At 41.5% G+C, this 12,500-nt stretch overlaps 1 protein-coding gene across 1 annotated transcript; it reads right to left on the bottom strand.

Moving 5' to 3' along the window:
• Positions 1–858: 858 nt before the first annotated feature.
• Positions 859–12,045, bottom strand: LOC139652524 (phospholipid-transporting ATPase ABCA1-like; the record flags this gene model as incomplete). The annotated part of the gene is made up of 12 exons (XM_071529628.1): positions 859–2,358; positions 3,705–3,948; positions 4,611–4,703; positions 5,916–6,019; positions 6,785–6,919; positions 7,018–7,162; positions 8,877–8,983; positions 9,373–9,435; positions 9,575–9,701; positions 10,584–10,713; positions 10,939–11,062; positions 11,825–12,045. Coding segments are annotated over 12 exons (1,664 nt in total), but the record flags the coding sequence as incomplete, so codon positions are not given.
• Between the last annotated feature and the right edge of the window lie 455 nt (positions 12,046–12,500).

Genomic DNA, 12,500 nt, shown 5'->3' with positions numbered 1-12,500 from the left:
GTCATTATGCAGAATGGCCCATTTCAGAATCATATATATCATGTTATTGGACTATAATTATTGATGCATTAATGTGTTCATCACTTTAATGTTGCAGCTGGTAAAGGTGGAGCTAATTTTAATTACTTTATATACTGCTGGGTAGCTTAACCTATAAAAATATAATGTATTAGTTGATTTATAATTTGTATTAATAATCTAAATCTGCAAAGTAACTAGTAACTAAAGCTGTCAAATAAATGTAGTGGAGTAAAAAGTACCATATTTCCCTCTGAAATGTAGTGGAGTAGAAGTATAAAGTAGCATGAAATGGAAATACTCAAGTAAAGTACAAGTACCTCTAAATTGTACTTAAGTACAGTACTTGAGTAAATGCACTTAGTTACATTCCACCACTGATTTTAAGTAATACTTTCTGGTTTGTACTGCTTAGAATGATAAAATAAACAACACTGATATATATTGACCCACTGAGGCACTTTGGACCAAGTTGTATTTAATTCAAGTATTCAAGCACTTTTTCAGTGTGTGAGGTTCAGAATATTCTGTTAATCTGAATATATGTGGAACACCGATTCCTACTACTGTTATAGATGAGAATGTAAGTGAGTGTTTACACATTGATAATTTTCTTATTCATCACCGACATCCCATGTTAACCCTTCCCCAAACTCAGTGATCATGTTTACGCCATGAAAATAAATGTGCCTTTATAAAATTATCTGTGAAAAATAATTAAATGAATTTCACTTTTCAAAACAGTTGTGCTCGTCTTTAATTGTTTTCAGTGTGGAGTGTGTGAATGAATGTGAAATTGAGAAAGAGGTTACAGGTTGGAGGATCAGATGGAGTCCAGACTGTCGATTTGTTTTGTTTTATTGTGAATTGTACAGGGCCAGTAACAGTTATTCCCACAGCCTTTCTTAATACATTAAAACGTAAACAGCTATTAAATAACGAACATTTTCTTGGTAGGATCAGCTTGTTGATCAGAGAAAAAAAAACAAAAAAAAAACAAAACAATTTTATACATAATCTGTGGAAATTTCAGTGCAAAAGAAACTGTTTCAATTAACACCACCGATAAAGTGCTTGGGATGCAGAAGGGAATTCCCGCATCCGTTAACTTAAAGGCCGGCTGACAGGAAGGCGGCACTTTGGTCTCGTGAAGTCTTTTAAAGACCGGAGACAGACTGAGCCGCATCAGCCCCAAGACTCAAATTACAACATTTAAGGACATAAACTTGATTGGTACTTAACATTTATCAACCTATTCCAGAGAATCTCTCTCTTCCCACTTCGCGGGAAAGGCGGTGAAAATACTGTAGTGTGAATGTTTCTGTCCGTCAGCCACAGGGTCGTTGAGGTATTCATTGCAGAACTGTGAGAATATGGACTTAACACTCAAACAAATCTTTTTTTTCATCTTTTCTTATAAAAGCTACAAAATCAATCAATGCTTCCTTTTGTTTCCTAACTTGTACAGTACTGTTTGCATAGTGTACTTTGAGCACTTTGATTGGAGCGTTGTAAAAACGACTGAGTCCACTACACAATGTCACGTGCTACAGAAAACACTCTGAACGGTAATGCCACCTTGGACTCAGCCAAAATAGTAAGACAATTACATGTTTCTGGTATCATCTACATATATAAATAAAACTTACACAATAAAAACGGAATCAAACATAAAAAAAAAATTCAGATTTTTGCAGTTTAGCCCTTGGCCGTTGAAATGATTTTGATTCTTCATCACGTCACTCTGGTCTCTGAGTCGAACCACAGAATAAGAAACAGACCCTGAATTGCTCCTATCATTGGCAGGCACCAGTTGGAATTACAGAAAATAGAAAATATCGCAGCGCCACCAAAAACACGCAATGTGCCGCGTTGTGGGGCTAAAGCACTTGAAAATTATGGCAGTTATTCAAGTTTAACTCTCTCTCTCTCTCTCTCTCTCTCTCTCTCTCTCTCTCTCTCGCCGGCCTCGCAGCGCCTCCAGTGGGAATCTTTTTGCATTGACTTGCACGGAGCTTGGCGGTCGGCGGCGCGGCGCGGCCGGCGACTCCGCCGAATTAAAAGGAGTATTACAACACTAGTGGAGTGGCGGCATGGGGGGTGGGGGGAGGAGCTCCTCTCCGGGGCCGCGGGGCGAGTCCAGGTCAGGTTCCAGCCTCCAGCCTCTCATCACATCGGACTCTCTTTCAGCTTCTCCTCCTCCTCCTCCCCCTCCGCCGCCGCCGCCGGGCCGCCGCTGCAGCTCAGCGTGGGAATGTCTATCGCTACTTCCTTACGCCGCACCGAGTTGTCCTTCGAGTGGTAGTCGTCACTCTGGTCCTTGGCGAAGTTCACAAACACCTGGTAGAAAACAGACAAAATAACGTCAGGTATTGGTGCACAAATGTGAAATATTAGCACTTTGAAGTAATAATCCTTGACATTTTCATATAAACAATTGCCTGTTTTGCTGTTCTCTGCTGCTAATTGTTAGTTTCCCGTTTCACATAAATAAGCTTTCACTGAAATTTGAAGAAAAATGATTTGAAAACGTTCTGTCGAAGCCAAAATGAAGGACATACATGCATATCAAACAGAATTTTGGCCCTGAATTATATGTCACATCTCGTTTATCTAGAAGCCAAAGATCTTTGGTTGCACAGTTGAGAGCTGGTATTCTTCCTCTGGCCACTGAGGTTGGTCGATTCAAAAATATTCCGGAGGAAAACAGACTGTGTGAGCTGTGTGATTTGGGTGAAGTGGAAAGTGAGTGTCATTTTCTTTTGTACTGTACAAATTATGATGACTTAAGAGAGTTACTGTTCCATGAAATATTCTGGTGTTCAGATGAGCAAAAACTGGAATGGCTGTTTAATTTTGACGTGTTTAAGTTTGCTAACTTTATCTCAAAAGCCTGGAAAAGAAGGCAAGATAGATTGTTTAATTAATATTTATTTAGATTTTTCAGTAACACATAGGAAGCTTCTGTCAGTGATTTAGGAGTTCAGTCCTACTCAGTGATGGTCTGAAGATCTGAAGGTGAAAGATGCTTTAGTTTCTTTATTTTCTTTCTCTGTTGTTTGACAGTGTAAACGCTGTACTCTGGTCCTGGCTTGTTTGAATTTATGGTGTCTTGTAAGCCCATGCGGGCTGGGCATACAACTGTATGCACGACACAATAATCAAATTTTATTCATTCATTCATTCATTCATTCCCATAAGCCTCATTGTTTCCGTTGCCTACACTTCCTCTTCGCTTCCTATTTCAAACCCCGTCTGCAGTAAACTAGGAAAAAATGGTGTAGGAAATAAAATGTATACCTGGGTGAAAGTAGAAATCCCCTTGGCAGAGGATGAGAAATGTATTTTAATACCCTATTTTCTTGGAATTACATGTGTGAAAGCGCAGGATGGATAAATACATAATTTAAGAAGGTCATTCAGACAAGGATTTATAAGTTTGCTATTATTCTTGAGGAATTGTGATTGATTTATAGTTTTTGGGTTTGGCTTGATGTCTGGATGACAATATTGTTTCTCTTCTGTATGTACTTGATTGTTAATTCAGTGAGATGAGCTGTTTTGTTTGTTGTGTTTATGTGGTTATAGTGTGTATAAGTGTGTATGACTGTATGTGTGGTGGACCCCAGGAAGAATAGCCAATGCTCATGCTGGTGCTAATGGGGATCCTAATAATGGGCGGTTACCTGGTCCAGGGTGGTCTGGGTGACGGAGTAGTCCTCGATCTGCAGCATCTCCTTGTTCTTGGCCAGGATGGAGAAGATGTGGGCGAGCGAGGTGAGCGAGGAGGGCAGCTGGTACTGCAGCATGGTGCGGTGCTTCTCCTTCAGCGTGCTGCCGGGCAGCTCGCTCTCTATGAACTTCATCACCGGGACCAGGTCCGGGTCCGGACCGGCCACACGCAGGATGATGGTGTAGCCGTCACCGAACCTGGAGGAGGGGGAGGGGGGAGGAGGGAGGGAGGGATGGAGGGAGGGAGGGGAGGGAGGGATTGTGGGAAATGGAGAAGGAAGAAGAGGCAAAAGGAAAGGAAAGGAGGAAGAGGAGAATGGAGGGATGGATGAAGGAGAGGAGCAGTGAGGGAAAGTGGTAAATACAGGCTCAGACTACATATTCATAAGATCAATACTGCTTATACTACACTTATATATCTCTGATCTGAATCTCACATCACCAATTCTCTTGTTAATCATACTGAACATCAGTACTGGAAATATAATGCAAATATTAATACATGATCTAAATATTTAGCCAAGTAGACAAATATAGCAAAATATAAAATTGCCAAATAGATTTATTCCAAAGTGAGATTTACACCATTTGGAAAACTGACAGCTACTCTGAAAGTGAAACTCACTGTTAAATATTATTGAAGTTATTAGCTATTTTAAAGTTTAAAGTTAAACCTTAGTTTGCAAAAAAACATTTAGAGGATGGGATCAGTTGTCATACATATATATATCTCATATGTTTTTCTTCGCATTGATTCCTGAATTTCATAATACACATAATACACACCGAAATGGATATATGGCATTATGTATGTATCATATAGCATTACTCATTATATAAAGTATATAGTTGGGTCTCACCTGTTCTTCAGGTGCTGGACGCTCCCCAGACAACGGAACCTGCCGTTGACCATGATGGCCATCCTGGTGCACAGAGCCTCACACTCCTCCATGCTGCAGAGACAAGATGGAGGTCAGAGAACATCAACATGAAGTGTTTCCCACACTTTTTTTCTGGGGACCCACTTTTTAAAAATGACAAACCATCGCGACCCAATTCACAATAGGCCTCATCTATAAATCGTGAGAAGAGTGAATTTGTGCATAAATGAACGTTCCTGAACATTTTTACTGCCATTTCTGCATCACCTTATATTATCTTGAATAGGTTAACCAGCCATTTCAAAGAGATATACGTTTAATAAATCACAACTTCATTTTATGCATGCGTTATTGAAAACATATACACGTTAAATACTTAACTTAAATACCAAATAAGTGCATTTAGGCGTTAACAGGCTATCTCATTGTTTTTATTTCCTCTCATCAGTAAAACAATATACACATTTTAACTTTATAAATGTACTGCAGATATAAATCTTAAATAAAAGACTATGGAAGAAATTCTGCAAATTTATTTGGCGACCCAAATAAAATCTCCTGTGACCCAGTCTTTGGGAAGGACTGATTTAAACAACATGTGAACACCACAGACTGCAGGTTCACACTGTGAGAAGCTCCAGGCTCGTTTCTGTTCTGAGCGCTGTCTGCCAAAACATTTCCAAACTTGCTGACTTCAGCAGTTTGAACTGTTCAGCAGTTAGAGAGACTGTCCTGTAACCAGAAGGTCACAGGTTCGATCCATTTGACCAATGGTTACCCGTATAGAATAAGAGAAACTTTTGTTTTATGTTTTTTGGTTGTCTTTGTGTATTTGTTTGTTTGCATTTCTTGTGCGTATCACTCTGACTGTGCCTTTCGAGGACTATGCTTGGTGTGTGTGTGTGTGTGTGTGTGTGTGTGTGTGTGTGTGTGTGTGTGTGTGTGTGTGTGTGTGTGTGTGTGTGTGTGTGCTCAGTGTAGGTGTATGGATGTGCAATGTGTTGTTGTGCTGTGCATTCTTTTTTGTTATTATTGAAAAAAAATCAATAAACATATGGGGAAAAAAAACTATTTAAAGCATCTGTTTACTATTAGTTGTTTTTCTTCCATAGTTTTTATCCAACTCCATTTTATTTAACTGTACTGTTTAACTGTTTAACGGTACTTTTCCCTAACTGTCTCTGTGTTTCACTGTATGTAAAGCACTCTGTAAACACTTTTTTTTTTTTTTTAGAAAAGTGCTATAGAAATGAAGTGACTGTCACCCCTCCTCGGGCCCCGTACCTGTGTGAGGTGAGGACGACGGAGCGGCCCTCCTTGATGACGCTGTGGATGCAGGTCCAGAGGGCCCGGCGGGCCTTGGGGTCCATGCCGGTGGTGGGCTCGTCCTGTGACCAGCAGCACCGCCAGGTTCAGGTTGGCCCACAGGTGGAGGAGGAAACACAGGGAGAAGGTCAGGAGGAGCGGCAGGCACGGCATCTTCAACACAACACTTCTCTATCTCACTTTATCTACCTCTTTTTTTAGAAATCTGTCATTTGCTTTTTTTTTTTTGGCTTTAAAACACTTTCTCTTTCTTCTCCCCTGCTCGACTCCCCCGGTTTTCCTCCCTGAACCTCCGGTATCTGGCTGTTTCGTTCCTGTTTTAACCTCCTTTACCCTCTCCGGTGCTTTCTGTTCCTCTACTTCGTCTGTCTTTCGCTCTATTTTGACTGAAAACACAATCATCCCTTTCTTCCCTTCCACATCTTCCTGTTTCTCCTCTCTGCTGCCTCAGTTTTCTCCTCTTTTCTCTTTCTCCCTCCCTCTCTTTAAATCTCCAAACAGCTGACTCAGCAACACAAACAAAAGGCCCCCGGGGGTCAGAGCGCTGTGGAGTTTTAATCTGGCCTTCGTTACACAACACACACACCCCCCCTCTCCCCACACACACACACACACACACACACACACACTCCTCCCCCAATCCCAGTCCCACAGTGAGAACAATTCATCGTCAGTCTGATTCCCTCTGAATGGCCTGATGCTGTTGTGAAACTCTGATCGGGTTTGGATTCAACTGTGGAAGGAGATCAAGGGCCTGTGTGTGTGTGTGTGTGTGTGTGTGTGTGTGTGTGTGTGAGTGTGTGTGTGTGTGTGTGTGTGTGTCGTACCAGGAAGACGACGGGCGGTCCTCCTATCAGAGCCATGGCGGTGGACAGCTTCCTCATGTTTCCTCCGCTGTAGCTTCCTGCCGCTTTGTCCACGTATTTCACCAGACCGAGCTTCCTGATGCCCCACTCCGCCACCTGCCAGGGTCAGCATCAGCATCATCAGCATCATCATCATCATCATCATCATCATCAGCATCATCATCAGCACAGAGTTCAGTGGAGGAAACACTCACATCGCACACTTCCTTCTCAGGAAGAACGCCGCGCAGGATGGCGTAGAACTCCAGATGCTCGCGGCCCGTCAGAAGGTCGTTGATGGCGTCGAACTGCGGGCAGTAACCCATGTTCTGATGGACCTCATCGATCTCCCTCAGGATGCTGCACACACACACACACACACACACACACACACACACACACACACACACACACACACACACACACACACACACACACACAGAAGTCAGTTAGTACAGTGACAGCATCTGTAGACTTACACCTTATAAAACACCATTGAAGCAGAGTCCCAAGTCTAAATGTAGAATTTTCTATTTTGTATTTGTACTGATATTCATTATCATTCGTCCATTTTCATGCCAAAAAAAGTCCAAGTATTCGGCCTTTCCCTCAGAGTGTTCTTGTCATCAGGGTGGAAAAGCCTCTCATGGGACACTAAAACTCTCCACTGAATCCAGACTGATGAGATTCTTTTAGTGTCAGCAGCAGAGGAGTCCCAAGTCCCAAGTCTAAATGTAGATCAAGTCAAGTCCAAGTCATTAATGTCAAGTCTCAAGTCTAAATGTAGAACAGCAAGTCAAGTCAGAACAAGTCAAGAGTTCAGTATCAATTTAATATCTTAAAGAAAACTAAATATCTAGGACGTTTCAATGCAATATGGTTTTAATAGGATAAAAACTTGGTAAGAGCATCATGAGTTTGATTTCTATAATCAGTTTCAACTTCAATAAATTCAATCATTCCATACAAATTCAGAAAACAGAATTTAAATTCAGTCGTCTGCTGGAACAAATCTCATCACTTTCAATCTAAGTCATTTACACAAACACAAGATCTCAAGTCAAGACTTTAGAAACCTTTTCAAGTCATCAGAGTACAAGTCAGAGTCAAGTCCCAAGTCACCAGAACCCAAGTCAAGTCGAGTCCAAGTCATGTGACTGGAGTCTCCACCTCTGCATATAAGGGACAAGTCATGACGTTAAACAGTGTCTGTTAAAGGATTTAGCAACATGTTTCTTTACCAACACTTAAACCTGTGGATCAACCTGTGTGTGTGTTTAAGTGTTTTAAATCCACACTAATACTAAATGCTTAATGAAGATTATGTTTCTCAATGTTCATAAGTACTGTTCAGTTAGTATTTGAGTAAAATGCTGTTGGCATTATTCCCTGGTCACTTCTGAACTTGACCCACTCTTAATCCCCGTATTCGCTGATGTGTAAATAAAGGTTTTATTCTACAGAAACCAGGCCAATCCAGCTGGACCAAAACAACTGATCCATTACACCAGAGTTTACTTCAGGTCCTGGACTCAGCGCTCTGAAAACAACTTGGACCTGCTGACATTTCTCCTTTCCTTTGACGTTTACTCCACAAAAAGTAAAACTCTGCAGGCTTCAGGTGAGACACGGTGGGTCTAGACTTGGGGTTTTATTGCTGCGTTCACGGTCTCTTGGATTTACCGTAAATACGAGTTGCCGAATGGGACAACATGCCCAGGTCACAGCCTAGTGGGAATTAAAAGTAGGATATGTGGGAATTTTTGGCGTCACGAATTGCAGAAGTGTCTCGACACGGCAGCGATTCCACTGATGTCAGCAGTCCAAGGTGATAAAAATCAAATTGATCAGTTATATTCACACTACTAACAAAAAAAAGCGATCAATATCTGCTGTTTATGGTTGATTTTAAATTCATAAATTAAAGTGATTTTGGATGCGGGCTTTCCTAAGAGTTTTTAAACACGTTTTCAAGTTGTGGTGACGACTGTTCTTCCGCTTCTTCTGATGCGACTTGAATGTGGCGTTTGACCCCCCCAGTGACCTTTGACCCCCCAGTGACCTTTGACCTCACCTCTTGCCGGCCACGAAGGCCTCTCCGCTCGTCACGATGGTGTCTCCCGTCAGCATCTTGAAGGTGGTCGTCTTCCCGGCTCCGTTAACGCCCAGCAGCCCGAAACACTGAGAGCAGACAGACAAAATATGAATAACACTGTTTCAATTCAATACACTGATCAGGTGGAAGCTATGATTATTTAATAATTTCAAAATGTTGTTTGCCAACTATTTAATTAAGTTCTGAATAAGAACAGAATAATAACATGGTGGTGGATAGGAAGCAGCAGAATAGTCCAGTACATCTCACTGTAATAACTGTCCAACTACAGAGGGTATTTATTTAATTCTAAGCTATATAGAATATCATTATATAAATAATATTATATGAATGTTTATTTAAATTCTAATAATAAAAAAAGTTACTTAAATGATTGATGAATGTATTTCTTAGTAAACTGCAGTATTGTAGGATAGTATTTATGTATGTATGTCTTATTTAAATCCAGTCTCACCTCTCCAGGAGGAATTCCAACACAGAGTCGATCCACCGCCGGCTTCTGCTTCCTCTTAAACACCTGCAACACATAATTACATTTAGTTTTAAAACACTTTCAAAGCCACATGCATCTCATGACCATCAGGGGTAACACATGGCAGAAGGCAGGTGATGCTCCCTGGAGGACAGACTCTCCCGTTGGGACCGAGCTGCTGTACCTTGGTGAGCTGCCGCAGCTCCAGGATGTCTCCGTGTCCGAGGCCGTGGACGATCCTCTGCCGCTCCCGGGACACGTCCTCGTCCTCCTCCCCGATCGGAGTCAGCTTGGTCAGCTTACTGACCGGCCTGCGGACAGAGGGACAGAGGGGGACAGGCGTTACCCCGCTGTCTGGACCGGACACCGTCCTGCTCAGAGACACTTCAGCAGGACGGGACGGGGAATCGAACCCTCGGCCCTCTCCTTACTCACTACATCAGCGATTCTCTTTTTCATATCAAGGACCCCTAATTTAATCCACATTAGGGCCACGGACCCCCATTTGATGAGATTTTGTCTCTTGAACCCAAATCTGAAAATATTTTTTTTGTTAGCTATGATTTTGTCCAGAATTCCATGGCTTTCTGTATTGTAGGTAGAGAGATAACAGAGAAACTATGATCAAAATAGTCATTCTTCTACATTTTCTAACTATGTTAACTTCTTGTAAATGAAATAATGCTTAAGTTTAACAATTCATCAATTTGCTGGGGACCCCCTGGAACCCCCTCAAGGACCCCTGGTGGTCCCCGGACCCCATGTTGAGAACCACTGCACTACATCATCCTGCTGCACAGATATGATCTGATGCCCAAATTAAAGCAGCAATTCTGTCTGTTTCTACTGGAATTATACAATCAAGGAGGGAAATTACAACCAATTTAGCCTGCAGTTTGTAAGTTTGTCACAGCTGCCAATTTTACAGGTAACAAACTATTATAAAAATCAATCTGGAGGTTAAAATAGTGAAAATGTCACAGGTAAGTTCTTTAAATTTCCTATTAACTTTAAAAAAAAAAGTAATATCATTTGATTTAATTTGTTAGAGCAGGTGATCTTTTTCAAATGGTGGAGATCTAATTTTGGAACCAAACTCTTTACATCAACTCCCTACCAAAGTGTGTGTGTGTGTGTGTGTGTGTGTGTGGGTGTGTGTATGTGTGTGTGTGTGTGTGTGTGTGTCTCCTCACTTGGGCTTGATGCAGAAGCGGTACTGGATGAGGACGGTGATGATGAAGAAGACCACGCCCTCCACAGCCATGGCGAACAGGTTCTTCCCCACCATGTCCCACTCCAGAGGGGAGCGGAACCGGTTCTCACCTGCAACACACACACACACACACACACACACACACACACACACACATTCAGGAAGCCCACTGTCATGATCACAGTCTGAACAAACACGACAGTCTTTTATATGATGCAGTAAATGACTATAATACTGTTTGGATGTTGAGGGAAGCAGGATCTCTGTGTGTGTGTGTGTGTGTGTGTGTGTGTGTTGTGTGTGTGTGTTGTGTGTGTGTGTGTGTGTGTGCGTACCGAATCTCTCCAGGGCGTCGGCCATGGCCTGGTTCTTCACCATGTCGATGAGTCCGCGGCCGAGGCAGAAGTGAGGGAAGATCAGCAGAACGTTCTTCAGGATGTCGTTGATTCCTCCGATCTCCTGAGAACAGAAAACAGATTTAATATCTTTCACTCCTCACATGGACAAAACATCAAGTTCACACTCAGTCACAGCTGTAACATAAACACATGTAAACTATATATTGGGGTCTCATATTGTCCTTTTATTTAACTGATCTGCTCCAGTCTGATATGATGGATATGATGCAGTTTGATTGATTCCATATTTATTGTAGAATTGATCAATACTACACTGGTTGTCTATGGGAAACCTGAACCTGAACTGATTCTAATGAGACGTTTTAGTCAGATTCCACACAAGTATACATTAATGTTTTATTATTATTATAGGTTTTCAGTTAGCCAATATAAATCAAATGGATGATACGGAAAGGATGACATATTTCAAAACTTATTTAGCTTAATTTCATTTTTTAAAAGATACAGAAATGTCAAAATTGAGAAACTATCAACTATGTCAATCTTGGAAATCTCACGCGACCCTATAGGCATATCAGGCGACCCCACATGGGTCATGACCCCAAGGTTGGGAAACACTGGTCTAAATGCACTGGGAAACACTGAATACTCAAATTTTCTTTCTAATCGTTTGCCAGGAAAATTTAAAGATTGAATATTGGCACAAAATATCAGCAGCTTCAATCCCAAAAAATATTGATATCAGCCTCAAATTGAATTATTGATATCAGCCTGGAATATATTCTGTGAGTAAAGGAAAGTCATCTTTTACATCCATGAGTTTTCTTTTTTGGTTTCTGTCGTTTTGGTCTGTCAGACTCACGTTGTTTCCGAACAGCTCCATGACGAAGGTGGAGATGCTGCCGTTGATGCCGATGAGGATGTTGACGCTGGTGAGGACGACGTACGCCGTGCTGGGGATCTTAAAGAAGAAGGACGCCGGGTACATGAGCGGCGTGATGGACCAGCTGGGGAGAAGAAGGAGAAGAAGAAGAAGAAGAAGAAGAAGAAGAAGAAGAAGAAGAAGAGTTAGAGATTCAAACGCTCAGGTTCCAGTTCAGAGGAAGATGCAGGACAGTAATAATGCTGCACAGTGAAATCGTCAGTGTTAATTTAAGTCTGAGAGTGGAAAACTCAACAGTGTTTCTATCAGTGTTCATTTAACTTTAGATTTCAGCTGTGTGAGCAACAACTTTCCAATCAATCACCTCCAAATCAATTAACGCTGACATGATCTGTTTCAAGGTAATATATTATGTCTGTATGTGCTGAGGCAATGTTCGATTCCAAAATGTGTCCTGATCAGTTTTGGAAAGAAAAAGTTCATTATTCAATATCTTTAGAATATCTGTAGAGGATCTGGTCTGTAAAAGTGTTCTCGTTTTGGATGCTACTCTCCTTTAAGAAGTATGTTATGTTATGTTTTCATGTTGTACCATCACTGATTTTATTAGAGTAGGTAGGTAACTGATAAATCGATTAATAGAGAAAATAATCGC

Source organism: Centroberyx affinis, unplaced genomic scaffold (genome assembly GCF_046629955.1).
Source record: "Centroberyx affinis isolate AG114_WGS23_722 - 3 ecotype Tasmania unplaced genomic scaffold, CSIRO-AGI_Caff_v1 ptg001815l_1, whole genome shotgun sequence".
Classification (NCBI taxonomy): domain Eukaryota; kingdom Metazoa; phylum Chordata; class Actinopteri; order Beryciformes; family Berycidae; genus Centroberyx; species Centroberyx affinis.
The sequence above is the reverse complement of the archived record's forward strand: the minus strand, read 5'-3'. Positions and strand labels throughout refer to the sequence as shown.